This window comes from Heterocephalus glaber, unplaced genomic scaffold (genome assembly GCF_053883595.1).
Source record: "Heterocephalus glaber isolate CG9 unplaced genomic scaffold, H.glaber_assembly_v1.0 deba00001428, whole genome shotgun sequence".
NCBI classification, from domain to species: domain Eukaryota; kingdom Metazoa; phylum Chordata; class Mammalia; order Rodentia; family Bathyergidae; genus Heterocephalus; species Heterocephalus glaber.
Window position 1 is genome coordinate 11543449 of NW_028258293.1, and position 21225 is coordinate 11564673.

At 46.0% G+C, this 21225-nt stretch overlaps 1 protein-coding gene across 1 annotated transcript in view; it reads right to left on the reverse strand.

Annotated features, from left to right (window-relative positions):
- The window catches only part of LOC110350569 (uncharacterized), a 38782-nt gene that overhangs the window by 12591 nt on the left and 4966 nt on the right, over positions 1 to 21225 (reverse strand). Inside the window, exons 3-6 of the mRNA XM_087212025.1 lie at positions 20595 to 20699; positions 19578 to 19901; positions 19358 to 19460; positions 19014 to 19119 (exon numbers count right to left, since the gene is read on the reverse strand). Coding sequence (XP_087068151.1) covers positions 19851 to 19901; positions 20595 to 20699 — 156 coding nt within the window. The 3' untranslated portion in view covers positions 19014 to 19119; positions 19358 to 19460; positions 19578 to 19850. The remainder of the gene's footprint in view (positions 1 to 19013; positions 19120 to 19357; positions 19461 to 19577; positions 19902 to 20594; positions 20700 to 21225) is intronic.

The following is a 21225-nucleotide window of genomic DNA, read 5'->3' on the forward strand; positions in this document are numbered from 1 at the left end:
TTTCGCAGCAGCAAGGACACCCCCATCACCGAAGGCCAGGCTACCTTGGATGATGCACGTGCTTGAAGTGGATGAGCTACAGGTGACAGGAAGAAGGTGGACTTGGATGAGGGAACTCACAGAATCCAAAGAATGTAGAAGCAAGCCCTGGGGCAGCTTCCCCAGTTTTGACCTTTCCTGTGATGTCATTTTGGAGCTTCTGATAGTCAATTAGATCTACAGATAAGGCCCCTGGCCCAAAAGCACTCAGAATCATGATATTCCAGCGTAGAAAATAAAGTGTGCCTGATTTTCCAGGCCTTCACACTTACTGCTGCTAGTTATCAAAGTGAGTGTCAAGAAGTTTATTGAAAACTGTCCTTTCAGTGCAAGGAAATTGAAAGCGAAGTTATCTCCAGTTGTCAAGAACCCAAGTCAACCAAAGTAACACGGTGGATGCTCAATAAATACTTCCCTGCATGCGCAAGCTGACTGTAAGTTCCATGAGGACAGAGGCCAGCCCTGTGCTGCCTACTTCTACACTCCCAGTGCCCAGCACCGTTCCATGTCATAAATTCTCTGGGGGGCAGGGATTATTATAGTCAGGGGTGGGTTGACGAGAAGCTAGGCCTCCATGGCGACAAAGGGAAGGGTCAGATGAGAGGGTGCAGGGAAGAAAACCTTGGACAGATTTGGTATGGAAGGTGGAGGAAAGAGAAGGACCCTGGTACCCCTGACTTAGAGCCAGAGATACTGGAAGGTGCTGGAGACTCTGACCCCCCAGGTGAGGCTGGGAGGACAGGATGACTGGGACAGGCAGGAAGGCTGGAAGGCAGGCACTGCGTGCTCGTGCTCGAGAGCCAGCAGGATCCTCACAGCTGGCCAGATAGGAGCCACCCTCCAGGGAGCCCTGTGCAGAGGTGATAATGGAGGCGGTGGGTGGAGGAGAGAGGAGGGAAGCAGTCTCCAGGGAAGAGGCGGAGCCCAGGGAGGTGGGCACAGTTAGCCTGGAGATGGAAATGCCCAGCTGGCACGTGGTGGCCACTTCCCGCCAACAGCAGAGCTTCCTGTGTGAATGAGGCGTCTGGTAAGGTGCTCTGGGTACAGTCACCAACCCCGGGTTGCGAATTTTTCACCTAAAGCTACAAGAACTCCAAGGCCCAGGAACAAGCAGAGACCGTGGTCACAGAAATGATGGACAGGGGAAGGAGACTTTGAAAGACAGCTGGCGCATAAAGGCCAAAAGCAGTATCCAAAGAGAAGGAGCTAAGTGCCTGGGGAAGAAAGCAGAGCTAGAAGGGAGGGCTAGAAGGTCACCTAAGGCAGAGGGCAAAAGAGCCCGGAAAGGCAGTGTGACCACAAGGGGACAAACCAGGACCAGGAAAACCGCAGGGATGTGAATTTCAGCCCAGCAGAAAATATTTTTTCCTTCCAAAGACAGGACAGAGTGACAGGTAAGATGTAAATGTCCCATCACGAAGAACGTTCCACCAAAGGCTGGATGCTCCTTGGAAGGGACATGGAAGACCACAATGAGGCTTCATCTGGGGTATGGGGCCAGAGAAACAGGATCTCTCCTACCCTGGGGCACGAACTCTTACCAGCCACCCCACCACTCCTATCTATCACCCTTCACCAACTCCCCCTTCATGAGTATCACCCACCAGCTGATGTTTCCTTCTTTATGTATGAGTTTATGACTTCTCACTTTCCTCCTTTCCCCTGTGCAATTATCCATCGCTGTAAAATGCATTGTTATGTGTTTGTGTCCTTTCAAAATTCACACGCTGAAGCCCCCACTCCCGTGGGATGGGATTTGGTGAGTGGATTTAGATGAGGGAGGTTGTGAGGGTAGAGCCCCTCGGTGGGATCAGTGTCCTGATAAGAGAGAGCCCAGGGTTCTCCGAGGTTCACTCCTGCAAGGTTATGGTAAAATGGTGGCTGTATGCAAGCCAGGAGGAGTCTCACCAGACACCCATGCTGCTGGCACCCTGATCTTAGGCTATTCGGCCTCCAGAACCATGGGAAATTGTTTGCTGTGAAGCCATCTCTTTTGTGGTAGCCTTAACCTGCACTGAGCCAGAAACTGTCCCCAAACTTAGTACCTTAAAAAACCATTTGCTGTCACCGTTTCTGTGGGTCGGGAATCCAGCGGCAGCTAGCAGGGTCCCCTGACTTTAGTCTGACAGGCCACAGTCAAGGTTCTGGCTGGGGTGTGGTCCCCTGAAGGCTAGGAGGAGGACCTTCTTCCTGCTCAGGCCTGTGGCTGAGGGTCAGAGGCCACCCCCCACCCCAGTCCCTTGCCACCTGGGTCTCTCCGAAGGGCATCTCCACCGTGGTGGCTTTGACTCATCAGATCAACCAAGGTGGAAGCGACAGCCTTTTGTCCCCTACTCAGAAGTAACCTCCATCGATTATTCTTGTATTCTGTGTCTAAGTAGCAAGCCACAAGTCCATCCCACGCCAGGAAACAGGGACTCGTAAAAGGTTGTGACCCCAAACTCATGGCTGTCAGTGATGTCAGAAGCCACCTGCCACTCTCCTTCCCACGCAGCCCGGAGACAAGCTCTGTGAAGACAACAGCCCGGGTGTCTCCCTCATGCCCCTAGCCCAGGGCCTGACGCACAGTGAGTGCCCATGCGTATATTTAAAGGAAAAAGCAAGGGAAACGGGAAGCGCTGTAAGCTTCCAGTTTGTACCCTAGAAGGCTGTTTGGTTTTCATTTTAATTTTAACTGACAAACAATAATTATATGTAGTTATGGAGTACCATGTCATGTTTTGATATATGCACACATTGTGGAATGATCAAATCAAGCTAATTAACATATCTATAACCTCACATATTTATGATTTGGGGGAAAATGAGAACATTTAAAATTCTACTCTCTTGGGCTGGGATGTAGCTCAGTGGCGCCGCACCTGCCTGGCAGGTCCAAGGTCCTGAGTTCGATACCTGGTACAAAAAAAGAAATCTACTTTCATTAATTTTGAAATATACATAACTAGATACTTGTTGAGTATAAGAATGAAAGAAGGATCCGAGTGTCCATTGGCTAACATTTGATGCGATCCCTACATCACTAGACAAAAATCAATTTGGGACACTGAGTGGCTTCGTGAGTGTCATGAAAAGTGAGGGTTTTAAGGCATAATTACCCCTAAATCCTGTTTCCCAAGTATGTGTCCATGGGGCCATTCTGAAGATGCTATAATAACTTAGGACACCCCCCCCCAAAGCTATGTCCCTAGAGAGCGAAGGAAGGCAGACCCTCATCTCCTACCAGGTTGTGGAAGAGGCTCCAGAGAGTTTAAATCCTGCATTTGCATAATTGTTTTCCCTTCATTGCCCCCCTCCTACCCTGCCAAGGCTGGTGTCCTAGAGCTGCCTTTCCGAGTGACAAGTATATTTCCAATGCAGACCAGATCCGTGCGCTGCTGCACTCGGATTGGCAGGCCTATTAAAATACAAAGAGGATCCAAAATGAGCAACTTTGGGGACCTGCAGGGGGAGGCTGGTAAGAACATGTCCCCCTCCCTCAGCTGCAAAGCGTAGCCTCAATAAATTATATCGAATAGACAACTGGAGCTGTGTTTATTAAAGAAACAGCAAATGGCACGCTGCCAGCATGGATAAGCTTCACTGTAATCAGTGTATTTATTTCACCCCCCAAAAAAACCTGTCTGCGCTTCTTTTAAGCCTCATAAACTCATTATGCTAAGTTTCAGCCTCCATAGAATGGAAGCTTTTCTATATGTTAATTCATTTTAGTCAATAATTATTCTGTTTGGCTGAGGGAATGTGCATCTCTATAATTTAATAATTGGGAAGGTTATTAACATATGATTAATAGGAGTCATAAACTAATACTGAGAGTTTAAAATTATCTTTTTCATTCTGAATGAATATAGTGAAGAAGTCTGGTGGGAAGGGGAAGCGTTCTCCTCCCTTGCACATCCCACCCTCCTCCTTTCTCTTCCTTTTCTTTCTGGGGAGAGGGGCGCAGTCCTAGGAAGAAGAGAGATCACCTTTCTTCTCCATCTGAGATCTAACTCTAATACGTAGTGTGCTTCTTCTGTTTGAAGCTTTGAAATGTGCCTCTGTGTGTGTGTGTGTGTGTGTGTGTCCATATTTAAGAGGCAGGAAAGTGAAGAACTGCTGAGAAGTAAAGAGAGAAATAGGCAAGAAATTGAGTGACTGAGTCCTCCAGGCAGAGGCTCCCAAATGTGCATCTGATCCTCAACCTGACTATTTGTTATTGATCAGGAAGGCTTTCTCAAATCAGAAGCACAATGAGATATCTTACTCCAGTTAGAATGGCTAAACGCAAAAAGACAAAAAAAAAAAAAAAAAAAAAAAAGATGAATGCTGGTAAGGATGTGGACAAAGGGAGACATCTATACACTGTTGGTGGAATGTGAATTAGGGCAGCTCTTCTGAAAAACAATATGGAGGTTCCTCAAACACTAAAAAATAGATCTACCATATGACCACTGCACATATACCAAAAGGAAAGAAAACCAGTGTATCAAAGAGAAACCAATCCTCTCACGTTTACTGCTACACTACCCCCAATAGTCAAGATGTGGAATCCACAGAGGTGTTCATGGGAAGATGAGTGGGTAAAGAAAACCTGACATATACCCACAATGGAATGTCATTCAGCCACGAAAAGGATGGAATCTTGTCAGTTGTAGCAACATGGGTGGACCTGGAGATCATAATGTTACGTTAAATAAGCCAGGCACATAGAGATCAATACTGAATGAATTTCATTCATATGTAAATTCTTAAAAAGCTGAGTTCATAGAATCAGTAAACAGAGTAGTCACCTCACCTGAGGCTAGGAAGAGAAGGGGATTGGGTAGATGGGAGATTGTAATTGACGTAAATTAACCAACTGACATAGGAGAGGTAAGTACTGGTGTTCTAATACTGGATCATATAATTCCAAAGAGCTAGAAAGGAGGATTTTGAATAGTCTCGTGACAAAAACATAATAAACATTTGAGACAAACCTAAATCAACACACACAGTAGACGTGAACCTAAATATCACACTGTATCCCATAAAGATGTATAATTATTATCTGTCAGTATGAAACATAAGAACAAGGTAGCGGCTTTTCCATAAACCCCAAACACACCCAATTTTTAAAAATTTGCGCACCATCCTTCACACAATCAGAATACTAAGACTGTCCTCTGTTTAGTATCCACTGTTGGCAATATCTTTCTCCATCTTCCTACTTGGGAAAATTAGAAGCTGGCAACTTTTCACCTCTTTCCCCCACTACTTTGGGTATTTTTAGACTAGAAATTTACCAGTCTGTGAAATTCCAGAGTCCCAGCTTCAGACCGGAGCCATCTGGTCTCAGGAGGGAAAGCGTGCCGAACCAGATTTCCCAAATCAATTTTCCTGGGCCAGGTTCTGGTTTATTAAAAGGGAAACAGACTAACCTGCATATTAATCTAGCATTCAAAAATCTTAACTGAGCATCTGCTATATGCCAAGCAGTATTCTTAGCACTGATAATAGAGCAATTGATCTATTTGCATAATCTGGTTTTTGCCGGTAGCAGGGATTGAACTCGGGACCTTGCGCTTGGGAGACAGGCCCAGCACCACTGAGCTAAATCCCCGGCATAATCATCTTCTCAGCTGAAGAAATGTTACCACTACAAAGGTGGAGGCTGGCTGGTTATAAGTAAGGCACACAGCAGCTGGTCCTGGCAAGGGGTCCGTGAGTCTGCTGTCCAGATGATGAATACAGCTAAGACAATAGAGAGGACATTGCTTTATATATTTCTATATTATTCTTGTCACTGTTCCTGCCAGAAAATGGACATTTCAAGCCCAGGTAGGGGCAACTGGCCAGCCCTTGTGTACCAGTGTCCTATGAGAAACCACATGAGCTGGCTCCACATCATCAGATCAGACATGCGGGCTACCTAGCTCCACCAAGGACACCTCCACCCTCGGACCTACTTCCTGGCCCCTGAGGTCCTGATCGCAGTCCTTCTTGGGCTGGACCTTGCCCAGGGCTGCCTACCTACACACCTGCTCTGCCCAGGTGGCCAAGATGAGCTTCTAGCCCACTGGTCTGCTGCCCACCTTCCACACTTTCTTTACATTTTTTTCTCCCTTGGGTTACTGGGGATTGAACCCAAGGCCCTGCATGGGCTAAGGTGATAGTTGCAGAGCTGGGCGGCCATTCTAATAGAGCTGCCACTTGGCATGGCCATGACATGAGGAAATCAAGTTCATTCCAGGTTCTATAAGCTTAGGATCAGGAGCCTTGTGACAACCAAATAGCCACGACTTCAAGGAAAAGTAAGTCTAAACTTTAACACCACACTTATTACCCCAGGCAAAAAGATAACTGGGAGAAAATAATGCTTGACCTCACCAAAGGGTAGGGATTATGTCTCAAGAATGTGGTAGCCACTGTGAGCTTGTGATGCTTGGGATCAGAGGGAAAAGAGGAGGCCAGAGCTTAATTCTCCTCTCAGGGGCAGGCTGGGGAGGGAGCTCATTCCACAGCCAGTTGCCCAGGTGGCTGCGAATAAAAGGATCAGACTCATTTAACTGTTCAATCTGCAGGACAATCTGACCAAGACTCCTTTACTGCAGCCTGAGAAAGGGAGCCAAAAAGGAGAAGAGAGGGAAAGGCACGTTTTGATTCTGTTCACATCAACAGGCCAAAGAATCTCCTACCAGAAAAGGAGGCAGTGGCTGAAAGTCATTCACTTGACCGGGACAAGGAGGGAGGTGACATTGAGAGGAGACAGAGCTTCCAGCAACCCCTCAAAATGAATTCGCACATCCAACCAACCGTGAAGATACACCTACTAGTAGATTAGGTTTCCTAGCCCACCCCTCCTCTTCTTCAAGACACAGGCATCCAGCTGGAAGGAGCCAGAACGCTCTCCAAACCAATTCCCTTGCGTGACACCAAAGGTCAGCGTGATGTGGCTGCACGCATGCTGGCCTGGGGCTGGAGCACCTCCCTCGCAGCAGTTCCAGGAGTCAGACAAGAACCTCAGCCTCGCAGCTGCAATCTCTCCGGGAAGTGGCAACTTCCAGACGGGGCTGCCTGAGCGCTGCGAAGCCTAAGTAAGAGATGGAAGAGCACATCGTGAGGTTTAGGTATCAGGCTCTACTTTAACAGGTGGAAGACAATGAGATCCCAAGAGGTGAGGTGATTAAAGGCCAAGAATTCAGCCAGTGGCAAACAGGACGAGAATTTCTGACTTCATTCTGTTTTTGCTACCAATATAGAAAGAACTCGCCTACGTGGCCTACCCACATGGGAAGAACTTGGAGTGCAAATCTTGCCTTCTTGACCAGATTTGGAGCTGGGAAGGAACACAAAACCAGGCCCAGGCCTTCAGACCCAAGGGCCTGCTGGCCTCCAGGGAGGAAGCCCTGCCAAGACCACCTTCTCAAGGGTCTGCTGAGGTTCTGGAAACAGCTGGCAGGACAAAGCCCCCCGGCCTATTCTAACTTGTCTCCTGTCTCCTTCTCCCTCTCCAGCTTACATCTGTCAGAGCTCTCCTTGGTGACCTCTTTCCTGCTCCCTTGAACATGCCATGCAAGTTTGTCCTACTGCACTTGCTATCTGCCCTGCCGAGGACACTTTCTGGATGTGTCACTGGGTGGCTCCTCCCCTGACTTCTTTTCTCTCTGCTCCAGGAAGCCTTCTCCATCCCCAACCCTCCCCCTTCCCCAGTTCTGTCACCATAGCGATTATCACCATCTGATATATCAGTTATCTTGCTTGTTCATTTCACATTGTCTCTTCCCTGTGCAAATAAGAAGGTGGAGTTTTATGGTTTTGTTGTATTTCCCCATACCTAAAAGAGGGCTTAGAGCACAGCAGGCACTCAATAAATATATTTGATTGAATAAATGAATGTTAGATACTAGTAATAATAATAGCAAGAATTAGATTTTTTCGAGGGCCGGGATTTAGCTCAGTGGTTTCTCCACCTGCTTTGCAACCTCAAGGTCCCGAGTTTGATCCCTGGTACCAAAAAAAAAAAGAAAAAAAGAAAGATTTATGTATAACTGATATTGTGTAACAGGAAGAAAAGGTCTAAAAGGGCAGGGGAATTGGGAGGGGTAGGGGAAGGGATAAAAGGGAAAGGAAAAAATATGAGAAGAGGAAAGAAATGGAAACAAGGTCTTTGCTTGCAAATAGGGAAGGGTGGAGGGGGTGAAGGGAGGGCAAGGGAAGGGGAAAAAAATAAGAACCAAGAGACTCATGTAATGGTACAAGATCCCAATGATGAATGTAACTGTATTTTATACCTAAAATGTACCGATACACTTAATGGGGGAAAAAAAAAAGAATTCCATTTTTTCAACAGGCCCTCTGTTGGGTGGTTTACACAGATTTCTTCAATGAAAGCGCAAAGCCGTAACAGGTGGGCATGGTAACGCCTATTTTACAGAAGGGACCAAGGCACAGAGAGATTATGTAATGAACTTAGGGTTGACTAGCAAGTAAGAGATTGAGCTGCCATCCATTCTACCTTCTTCACACTCTAAAACCACTGCACTGGTTCTTTCCAAAGTGTCTGAAGGAACAGTTGGGGTGTTTTCCTTCCTCCCAGTCATGATGGTTTATCATGATGGACAGCTTGACCAGACTGAGAAACTTCTAGGGAAGTGATTGGCCCAGGGGGGCACCGTACTCAGCTGTGGATTAAGCCAGTGATGTTCAAGGCTGAATGTGCACTGGAGGTGGTCCCCAGGGACGGGCCCTTGGAGGGTATACATCTTGTATGATGCTGTCCCTGAGCTCTGCTTCCCAGCAGCCATAAACTAAGAAGCATGGCATGGCATCCCACCAGGGCCTTCCACCATGTTGCTTCTGCCTTGGAGCCAGACAGCCATGGACTGAAACCTCTGAAACTGTAAGCCTTTAGTTGTGGTTATCATGAATTTGGTCCCAGCAACAGGAAAGCTGATCAAAACATTAAGATTCATAACGGTAAAGTGAAATCGGGAGGTGGGGGGGAACATTGTGGAATAACTATCTGCTCCAATATCACAGCAACATAAAAGTGTCCGAACACTTCAGTATTTTTCATTGACTTCTCCAGAGGCCACAGAATATGCACTGAACCCTAAAGACCAAATCATCCCAAGTTTCCTGGTTATCTGGGGACTGGACTTAAGGGTCCCTGAGAAAATTCTGTGATTCATTTTACTTGTAGAAGCTTGAAAATTTCATAAATCAACTTTCCTTCATTTGACCCCTTACACTGTGGCAGCTGATTTTGTCACCTTTCATTTTCAGGCAAGCAAACCTGCTTTTCCTCTGCCCAGAAGGTCACTTATTTCCTGGGCTTCTCATGGGTTTAACTCCTTATCAGACCTGGGGTCAACTTCTTAGAGTGACCCTTCCTGGCCACCCCATTAGATGGGACCACTGAGACTCTGTCACCACACCCTGCTTATTTCCATCATAGCACTTACTACTACTCCAAAGGATCTTTTCATGTATTTGTTTACCTTCTCTCCTCCCTCTTTATAATACAAACCCAGATACAGCTGCAACCCAGTTCACCAAGCGCTCCCTAATCTTACGCTCTGGCTCAGTGTTCTTTTATCCACTTTGGAGGAAAACCACAGACAGCCCTGGGCGTGGGATGGTGGTGGGGTGGCTGTCAGCTCTTGGGGCGAGACACCCTTCTTGCTTCTCAGATCCAGCAGCTACTGGCAGCCCCTCAACTCTCCACTGCTTCCCATTGTTCTCTGGCTGCCAGTGCCCCGGACGTTAGTCACTTTCAGCGCCAGCAGCCTTTGGATTAGCGGCTCTTAGTGTACCAACTCAGCCTGTTCTACGCCAGAGAAAGATGAACAGGCAAGAATAGCCCAACCATTCTAGGCACAGTGGCACACACCTGTAATCTTAGCTAGCTGAGAGGCTGAGACAGGAGGATCTCAAGTTTCGCAACATAGAAACCTGTTCCAAAATAAAATTTTTAAAAGGGCTGAGGATGTAGCTCAGTGGTAAAGCACTAGCCTAGCATGTGTGAGACTTCAGGTGCAACCCCCAGAAAAAAAAAATCAGAAACCGTCTTATAGGCTGTAGCATAAGAGGGAACAGTGGATGGACAACCCACTAAGGGTATGGGGAGGTTGCTTAAACAGAAGCAAAAGGCAGGAGTCACACATGAGCAGTGTCACGCTTTATTTGGTCAGGGCAGGAGAGGAATTACACATGGCCCTGACTGAGGACAGCTGCAGAGGGGCCAGATCATCTGGGATGGACCCATGACCAAAGCAAATGCCTCCCAGAACAGCCCTGGGGGTCTGATGTGAGTGTGGATGGCTGCACAGCATAGGAGTCAGGTGCAGTAGGAAACAGTGAAAGTACCTGGTGGGGACCCCGGGTCCTCCTCTCCTATCTCATTAGTGCCTGGCGCAGAGATATGCTCCTTGCAGAACTTGCTGAATGAGCCCAGCGAGAACAAATGCAGTACAGAGAGATTCAACAGTGTAGCTAAGGTCGAATGCAGGTGAATGAATGAGCTGGAAGCCAAAACCACTCAGCTGTTCAGCCGGTGCTGTGTAAGTGTCTCCCCCAGAGTCAGCACCGGCTAGGCTCAGGGTCCTGGCAGTGGGCAGCAAGGGCCTGTTCTGCAAACAAACCCAGTGGTCCTCCTTCCTGGCCCTCCTTTTTCCTTCATCTGACATACTTTTCTGTCTATGAACACTCACTCATAGTAGCTGTGTTAGGACACAAGCAGGGGTCACAGCTGTTTTAAGGTGGCCAGGTCAATGCCATTACATCAGAACTGCAAGTATGCAATGAGGAATTCTTCAGTGTAAGTAATGCAGCACTCAGGACATGCGGATACTAAGCTGTGCATTCACTGCTTATCTGGAACTCAAATTTAACTGGGTATCTTCGCTTTTTATTCTTTTTTCCCTGAATTCTGAAAACTTTACATGTTTTAAAGATAAGAAACCTTGGGCTCGTTGAGAACAAAGAACTTCAATAACTTGCCCCAAAGGCACACGCCAGCCAGAGTTAGAAGTAGCCCCATGCAGTGTTCAACAACTGCCCAAACTCTTCTCTTGAGTTTAGTGCACCTGACCCCTCATGGCTCTTTGAATTTCTCTTTCTTTCTCAAAGACACCACGCTCCTGAGCCCAAGCCAATCTGAGCACAGGTGTAGAGGTCTAGGTCCCCCAAGGACTATCTTGCTGTTGAAATGTCTCCTTGCCTCCAGCAACAATGCAATTTCCATACATTTAATCACTTTTAGTAATTTTTCTCTGACTCTAAAATTATATCAATTCATTATAGTCACACAAAAGAATAATACACACCAATGAAAAAGAACAGATTCTTCCCCACACAATAACAAGGCAGCTTGATAAGATTTTATGTATTTCCTTGATAAGTTTTTATGTATTTGCACACATTAAATTGAATAAATAATATTGAGCCAGAGTTGAGACATAAAAGAGAACATCCCGTGTGACTCCATATATAAGAAGTTCAAAAATAGTCACCACTACTCTATAGTAACAGAAGTCAGAACACTGGTTCCTGGGGTGAAGGGTCATTGAGAGGTACCATGAGGGAACTTTCTGGGGCTTAAATTATCTTCTAGATCTTGATCCGAGTGATGGTCACACATGTGTATAAATACATAAGGAATTTCTGGGCTGCAAGATTCATGAACTTTTCCATTGGTAGACTGTACTTTGATAAAACACTTAAGACAAGCAAAGTGAAACATGCTCTTTTCTTCCCCAATGTCTAAAGCAGACAAATATTGTTTTAAATCATCTGTATTTCTTTCCATCTCCCGGAGATACCACAACTAACGCTTCAGTGTGTATTCTTCCAGACCTTTTCACAATAGCATTAACTTTTCATGAGCATTTCCTGGGCAAGGAATCCCGCGCCTAATACCAATCACTGGAGGTGGCTAACTTATTTAGGAGTCTAATTTCCTGGCCATGTCTTTCACTTACCCAGGAAACCGTGACACAGCTAGATTTAATTTGGCCACTTTTAGAAGAGCATGGTACAATTAACGGCAAATAAATGGAATTAAAATCAAATTGAATACAGCCTTTCAATATGATTTTAAGCACGGCAATGAATATGAAATGGAAGCTTGGCTTGGAAGGGCTCTTGAGGCTCCTGGGACCCCGAGCACCACCTACTGGCCGCATCCTGCCATGACGCCTGCATCATCTGAACATGTGGCCTTTCCGTTTAAAAGCTCCGTGGTATCTCCTTTTTTTCCTATAAATTTACACACTTCCCCCCAAGAGATTTCCAGAAAGTTTTGTTTCTTCAGTGCATTACAAAGTTCCTAGAACATAGAGGTGTCGTAATACATATTTGATGAATGAATAAAAGGACGGATAGTCATTTGCTTTGTTTTGCAGGACTAAGGATTGAATCCATGGCCTTTGCCAGACTGAGCTACATGCCTAACCCCTTTTTCTTAATTATTATTTTTTAAATTTTGAGACACTTTTGCTAAGTTGCATAGTTGCCCAGGCTGGAATGAACTTGCCATTCTCCTGCCTCAGCCTCCCAGAGTGCTGAGATTACAGGGTGTGGCACCACACCTGGCTTGGATGTACATTCTTGTGCTTCATTATGAAATAAGGGAGTCAGCTCTGCCCTACCTGCCTCAAAGGCTTTCTTGGAAGATGAATAAGATGACCACTGGTACAGACCACACGCACACGGAAGAATATTACCCTAACCGGATGCCGGGGTCTACAGGAGCTGGTGACCAAGGCACCTGGAGAGGTCCTGTGTTAAAAAGTGTTAAAATCTGGAGCCAGGGACGTAATGGGCATCTTCTGCCTTTCCTTTTCCCCTGTAACGTGCCCAACTCAGAGCTTTCCAAAGGCTCTGAGGAGACTTGTGCTTTCCAGGGCCCATTCAGAGGGGAAGTGATGTTCGGTGCTGTCTGTTGTCAGTTCTGGAAGGAGGCGGGGTCACTGTGCTAGCCGGTGTGAGCGGACGCAGGCACACCCCCACCCGCTCGAGTTGGCAGTGGTCTCTGAGCCGTCACTGTCAGGCTGGCTGAGGCAAGGTGCCCATCTGAGCGTGTCCACTCCTGACAGCGTTTGACAAGTGTCACGTCGGCCTCGCTTTTAGGTGCTGCCAGCAGGGGCTGTGGCAGCATAAAGGCTGCAGGATGGGGTGGGAAGAGTGGGAGCAGGGATCAGGGGCTGGGCTAAGCCACTCCCTGGCCGGGTGGCCTTGAGCAAGTTGGCTTGCCCGGAACACATGAAAACCATTTCATTAGGACAAGGTAACAGACAATGCTCAGGAAAATACTTCGTAAACTAAAGCTCTGGAGCCAGGGTAAGGTGTAGCTATGAATAAAACCCCAAGGGAACAGCAGGGCCCCCACCTGACCTGACTCAGCTCAACACCATAGGGAGTGTCACTTGCATTCATCCGGGTCTGGCTTCTACTTATGGGATCCAACCCTGCTTTAGCAGCTATGTGTAAAGTGGTGTTTCAGCCAGGCGTCTCAGCGCATGCCTGCAATCCTAGCTACTCAAGAGGCTGAGACAGAGGATCTGAAGTTCATGAGCAGTTTGAGCAACTTAATAAATAAGTAAATAAAGGACTAGGGGTAGCCCAGTAGTAGTGTGCTTGCCTAGCATGTATGAGGCCCTAGGTTCAATCCCCAGTACTGCAAAAAAGAAAAATATTATTTCTTCCACCTTGAGTTTATGGACTACTCAGACTGCCCCTACTGGCCTCTTTAAACATTAAGTTGCATCCGCTTTTTGTTGGATAATTGATTTTTAAACTACATGTAGGCTTTGCATTACATTTACACTAGATGAATTCAATCTTATTGCTTTCATCACTTATGTAGGCTATTAAAATATTTTTACTAAGTCTATTCCATGTTTTATTTCACCCAGCAGACTTTGTAAAAGCTGAACATTCCCACAGGGCATCCACTGTGCATTTATTCATTGTAGAGGCATTTACTGAGCACCTGCTATTTCCCTGATAGTTGGAATCGGGATAAGAAGGGTATCTGACTGGGGTGGCACACGTCATGGCAGAGGCAGGCCCTGGCTGCTATGGTCTCCTGGCAGCAGCAGGAAGGTTCCTAGATCATCAGATTCCTTCCAAAGCACACCACTGGGCCACGTTCTCTGGACCTGGTGATTCTTAACACTTCCATACTGGCATCTGGGTCTTTCTTCCTGGCAGATGAAAAGATGGAGACCATTGTGGTGGGCCTCTCATGCTTTCTTCTGCTTCCAGGCCATTGCAGGTGTCAACAGCCAGCCTGCGTTCCTCTTTCTGACCTCGTGGCACCATCGCTGTCCACTTGTTGTATCCACGTTCACAGAGCAAGGGTCACTCGTGTTCCTATCATGGGCCATGGCCTGTGTTGGGCTCCACTGCATTCTCTTAAGTCCGTCTTGGCGGATCCCCCCTTCCTGGGCCTTGGATCTCAGCCTCAACCAAAGTCTGAGCATCTGCCTCCCTACACCTCTGGCTTCGGATGGGGAACCCAAGGACCTATGAAAAGGTGCTGAGTCTTGCACGGAAGGAGGGGATGGGGAGGGATCACCTGGCCACAGTCTCTCCGTTAGCAGAGCACTGTAGTGGGAACAAGAGGGTCTCAGGTTTGTGCCAAGCAACTTGTCACTTTGCATATCCAGTTCTGGGCTTTACAGTGGAAAAAATTTGTTTTTTTAAAAAAATGAGTAAGCTAGAAGATATCTGAGTTCTCTACTAGGTCAAATATTCTGATTCTTTCTACTTTAATCACTAATTTCTGAATAAACTATCTACTCTGTTCTATCCAGCTTTATAGGAAAACATAAAATTTCACAAAAAGAGGCAGAAGGAAAAGAATGTAGCCAGCCAGCCTCATAGTGGCGCATCTGCTGGCAGCAGCCTGAAGCTGAAAAACAAGAACTAAGGGTTATAACTTCAGAATATCCTAATAGCCTTCCTTGCTGGCCATCTGATTTCTTTTAGGCCTACACTAATCTTGTCCAGACTTAAGCTCTGTGCTAATTGTCAGGATGGCTTGAATTATGCGTGGAATTTCCACACTGGGATGGTTTGGGTGATATTCTTTGCAGATGTGTCCGTCCTTTCACATCGTCAAGAACTGTTAATAATGAACTGTTGGAATAGCAGGTCCCTTATGTCCTTGGATCTGTTCCTTCACCTGTACACAATGAGGAAGAGAGTCCCTCCCTTGTCCTGGCTCTCAGAGGTTTTTGTTTCTATGACTGCAGGTGCCTCAACCTGAGATTCCACATGCAGCTCATAGCCAGCAGCAAACCACGTACACATTTAAAAATAATCGATGCCATCTGAAGATTAAACTCAAAAGGAATTACTCAATTAGCAAAGGATGGCGATCACACAACATGTGAGTCTAATTGCAGTGCGTGCAAATGTTCACTAAATTAGATAAATATGGGTTTGTAGTCACTCTGGAGCGCAGGCTGAGTTGTAAAGTTAAGGAAAATATAAAAGTTAATTATAAAACAGGAGTAGTACACATAGAGTGCATGCATGGGGCTGGTTAGGATTATTAACCAAGTAATCATCTCATGTCAAAGGTGGGATGTTACAGGAGTCCCAGGCCCACGGTCTATTACACAATGAAGTTACTGAGTTTTGCAGGACATGAAAAACATACTTCATTTTTACATAGCACCCGTCATCTGGGCAACAGCAGCCGAGGAAGCCCTGGAAAGCTGGCTGGACAGTCTGCCCGGTGCCTGTTGCTGAAGTACATGTCTAGTGCACCTCCATTCTCTCCTTGTTATCCAAGTACAAAACTTTATGGTCCTTGCCTCCTTGTCTTTATTCTTGTCCTATACATCGAGTTGGTTACTGAATCATGCCCATTTGTCCCAAAGTCCCAAATTACCCAATGCACACTGCTAAATCTAGAAGTCCACACAGGTAGCTCTTATACAGCAACATGCCTGTTATTGGCCAGGACCTTCTACACAGAGGTAAAAGAGTCCTGGAAAGACAGCTTCCAGGGGAAGATTCTAGAGCCAGGCTGTTTGGATGTGATGCCTGGGTCCATCATTAATTCCTTGACAAATTGGCTCAACTAGCTGTGTTCTGGGCTCATCTCTGAAACCTACTTTTCAGGGTTGCTGCAAGGCTGACAGGAATGATTTTAAGACACACAGAATACCACCTGGCATTTAGTAAACACTCTACAAGTGGCTTGTTTCTTGCTATTTGGTTTTCTCTGTGCATTAGTTCAAACATTCCAAAGAGTAAACATCCATTCTATGTTCGGTGCACTGCACTGACACCCATAGCAGAGGACACACACATGCGCGCGCGCGCGCACACACACACACACACACACGCTATCTTCTTCCACTGGGATATGGGAGAACATGTTCCCTCAAAAATAATTACAGTGAAGCAACCTGCGAGATGTACTGACTACAGATTACCAAATCCTTGAGGAGGGATCATTCTTGAAAGCCACTGGAGAAAACTTCACTGAGACTGGGCCATGATGGGGGATGAGATTTTTTAAAGGGGTGGGGAAGTAGAAGATGCTGGATAAGAAAGACGTAGCGGTCAGAAGGTCCAGAGCAACCTTCACTTATTGCAGGGAGTGATGGGCCAGCCTGGATAGAAACTTTGAGGACAACCGATGCGGAGGTTCTTAAGGTCAAGCCCTGAGTTCTGACTTTATCCTGTGAGCCATACAGTCCCTGGGATGTTTTAAAGAATACACTGTAGGACACAGTAGCATTAAAAGGCTGCAGATCTAGCAGAGTCGAACAGATAGGAACGGGAAAACCCACTGACAAACGTCCAAACATGTGGCGACGAGGGTAAGGGTGAAGAGGCAGCATATGGGGACACTGGGACACATGGACAAGACTCCGTGACCAAGTCAATGCCCTGACTAAGAATAACGATGAGGAGAAGATGACTGTGAGGCTTTGGACTCGGGCCACGGGAAGAAAAGGTGTTCTAGTCAGCCAGAGATCCCGATTCCTAGTTACCTAGCACGTGACCCAACCCGCATCTCTGCAGAGGGGAAGGCAGCTCAGGAGTTAAGCACACAGGCCAGAGCATCAGACAGCTCTGTGTCCCCTGCTGACTGCCATACCCTCAGCAAGCTGTAACCTCCCAACACTTCTAAGTTCTGCCTTTGCAAAATGGGGATAAGGACATCCTACAGTGAACCCTTGACTTATGAACTCAATTCATTCCCGAGGGCTGTTTGTAACTCAAGTTGGTCAGCTGAAGGCTCAGGCTCCTTACACAGCCTTCAGTCTCTCTCCTGTATCCAGGCAGATCTCAGTGTCCTTAGAGAGACACTGGCCCAGGATTTCTCAATTAACCTCACACTGGAAAGATGTTGTCATGTTCCTTCCAGAACTCTTTAAGGGTTAAGTCTGTATCTGAGACCATCTGGAAGTACAAGCAGCCAGCATTCAGGTCATAACTCAAGACTTTGTTTGTAAGTTAAAATTAAAATTCCAGTCGTAAGCCAAGTTGTTCCTATGTCAGGCCAGTTGTAACTTGAGGGTCCACCACATTTCTCAGGATGTTTTGCAGATCAATGAGATAGCCCAGTGGTGATGTCAAGTACCTGCAGTGTCTGCTACGTAGGGAGCTCTCAAGAAATACTGAAAAAAGACAATCAGTGACCTAAAATGTAGAATACTAAGATTAAAAAAAAAAAATTGCATTGAAATTCTAGTGGACAAGGTCTGTCCATGTTGTGATGACTCAGAGCCAAGTCCTGGATGTCACAGCACTGCCAGCAGACTGTCACTATGCTAAAGTCTCACCGAAGTGGTTGCTGAGGTTAGAATAAAAGAAAGCTGATCACTGTACCAATCTAGAACCATCGGGCAGGAGAGTGGCGAGCAACCAGCACAGCTGGATTCATACTGAGAGTCTCGGTAAGTTTCTCCCAGGCTTTCCTCAAGGGCCCATCATTTTCCCTCCCCAGTCTCTTCAGCAAAGCTGGCTTCTGCATGCCTTTCTGAGCTTCTGTCATAAAGGTCACGGTGATGCTCTCAGGGCTTCTGACCAGTCAGCTGGTTTGTGTGGACTTCAAAGGCCTATTGACAGCTGCACAGCGCTGGGCCAGGGGCCAGGCGCCAGGGGGCAGGCCTGTCTGAAATGCTGGAGCCGCACCTTGAGAGAGTAGCAGAGCCTACCCAGCGGGGACCAATGCATCACCCCGTTCCTACACCAAGCCCTGCTGTGTAGTCAACAAAAATTCAACACAGGAGAGCAAACTAGTCTCACCAAATGGACCACTGCACGTTGGAAATTCGACTTGAGTCTTGGCCGGATCCATTTTCTGTCACCTCAGGGCTCTGCTCACAGCTGATCTCTCATTGCAAGCATTTGCCCTTCAGCCAAACTGCCGTTTTATTTTCAAAAATACATATCCTGAGCCCTCTGGGACAGTTCTTTTTAAAGGTCTAGTGTGCAATAGGGGACTGAGCCCAGTTCATTGGACTCAAAGCCTCTGCTTTTCCCAGTTTCCAAGGGGAGATCAGTATGGACATGGAACTACAGAAGGTCCGGAGAGGTAAGGAATCAGCCTGCTGTCCTCATGCCACAGTGGTGATGGCTCCTACTGGGGAAACCAAGAAGCTAGCAAGAGACTTGATCATCTTAGTAAGACTATTTCTTTATCACCAAATAGCAATCAATACTTTCTAACAAATTTTTTTCAACACTGAAGATGAAACCAGGGGATTTGCACTGTGTGCCTTTTGTTTGTTTGTTTGTTTGTTTGAGGTGGGGTCTTGTTAAGTTGCCCCAGGCTGGGCTCAAATTTGCAACCCTCCTGCCTCAGTCTCTCAGAATGCTGGGATTACAGCCGTGTACCTCCATACATGGCTTTAAATAAGCTTTTTATAAATGTTGTCTTGGTTGGTTCCACATCATCGATGAAGCCTTTTTTTGTCACAGTTATTACCAGCCCCTGTCACAAAGGAGGAAATGGAGGCTCAGAGAGGTAAGTGGCTTACCCAAAGTTGCAGGGCTAGCTGATGCCAGAGAAAGGGCCAGAGCTGGAGTCTTTGGGTTTGAAGCTAGTTTGGCAAGAATTAACTGGATCCAATTCTACAGCCAGGCCTGAAATTAGAGGAATTGAGATTATCTATGTGCTAGGAGAAAAGAGGACGGCAAACACAGAAGAAGTAATATTTACTAAAAGAGCAAATAAACTAGACAAGAAACCTCAGCTTATGAGGCACTTACTAATTCTAGTAAAAGATAAGAACATGTTATCTTAATGCATTTTTCTTCTTCAATATATCCTTCCCAAACATGTCTATACATGGAACCAAATATATAGAAAGAGAATACTTGCTGGAGAGGATGGTGGGAAGTCTGGGAAGGGGGTGGAGGACAGCAGATTCAGCTGGTCAGAGAAACAATTTCCTGGCAAAAGATTCTTAGGCACCATCCGGGTCCTGGGAATCACCCCAGAGTGATTAGAACAAAAATAAAAGCAAACACAGATATGCATGTGTCTGGATTAAAATTATATGTAAAATATGTAATAATAATAAATGTTATTGAGTACTTACCATGTGCTACTGATAAACACCATGTGAAGGATTTTTCATGCATTAACTCACTGAATCCACATGAGAATCCTTCAAGACTGTATTTTAATTCCCCTTTTATTGAGAAGGCACGGGATGCGGAGAAGTTTGGGAAAGAGGTTGACCGTTGAAGTAATTTGCCTGAGGCTGCCCAGCTCTGAGGATGAGATGGGTTTTCAACCAAGCAAGGTCTGTTTCACATCAAAGTCCTAACTTCTATCCACATCTTCTCTTGTCTCAGGGAGCAATGACCAACTAGAAGATGCTGCTGTTTTCCAGACCCTGAGTTTCTCCAAGAGTATCCATCTATGATGTGACACAGAGAGAAAATTGTTGTCACAGTCATGCTACCGTCCAAAATTTCGGTTTACCAATATCTTGACTGATGACAAATAATGTCATTTATGTCCTACCAATTAACATTAAAACAACTGTACATTTTTATTTCAAAGCTCAGCACTGCTTAAAAACACATGTAGTACTATCCATTTTGTAGGCAAATTCAAATGTAGTTCATTAATAACTATAATCACAAGTGGATTGATTAACTGCAAGCAACTTCCACATTAATAAATGGTGTGAGATTTTACTGGACATTTTCAATTAAGGTGGAGAGCACAGCTATCTACTTCTTTCAGAATATCTTCAGGTTTTTGTCAACAAAATTAATTTACATGGGTCCTGTTCCACCTCAGTTCTGTATGACAAAGCAGTGCAGTAAGAAATAAAGCTCTACCACAGTGTGTCTGGGTATTCTGGGGCAGTTTAAATCCAATCAGATCTGCAAAAGCCATGACTTTAAGGAAGCATTCACATGTGCCAGGGAATGGGGAAAAACTCATTCAGGTTGCAGGGAGAATAACACTGTAAGAGTGCTTGGTGACTGCCTACAACCTTCTAAGGGAAGGGATGCCCCAGCCTAGCAGCTGATCAAGAGTGTGCTCTACCTGCCCAGTGCCATCTCCACAACCACTGAGAGCCTGCTGAGGCTTAACCAACCGCTTCAATGCCGATCCCTCCTGGAGAAACAGATGCCGCCAGTGACTCCAAATCAGCAATCTTGAAGGACTCAGAGAAGCAACTGTCCAAATGAGGTCCGCATCTCTGGAAAAGAAGAGGAGAGCAAAAGAGAGGCAGAAGATCCTGAGATAAGGGAACCGCTGGCTTTGTTGCTGGGATCCCAAGGGCAGCCCTCGAGTCCTGCAGTCCATAGCAGTATGGTCTCTAGGCTGACAGCAAGTAACACATATATGGGCTGAAAGGAGAGAACATAACTTAGACTCCTAGGGATGAAAAATACAGAAACTTTTAAAAGAGATGTAGAACATAGGAAAAAATGCATACTTGCTGAATCAAGAAGTAGCAGAGAAGTCTCTACTTAGAAAAAAATAATACCAGCTAAGGCTCTGTGTGGGACACTGTTCTACTCCTTGCCTATAAACTCAGGGCAAGGACTTCTCTTTCACTGTACACACCCAGAACTTAATTCAGGGCTTTGGAGCACAGTTGGTATTCAGTATAGTATTTTTCAGTGAGTAAATAAATAAAACAGACACATCTAGCTAAAATTAAACATGTACCGTTTTAAGTGGGGTAGTAGTTCTACGCTCCTTACTCAAATAGTGTGAAG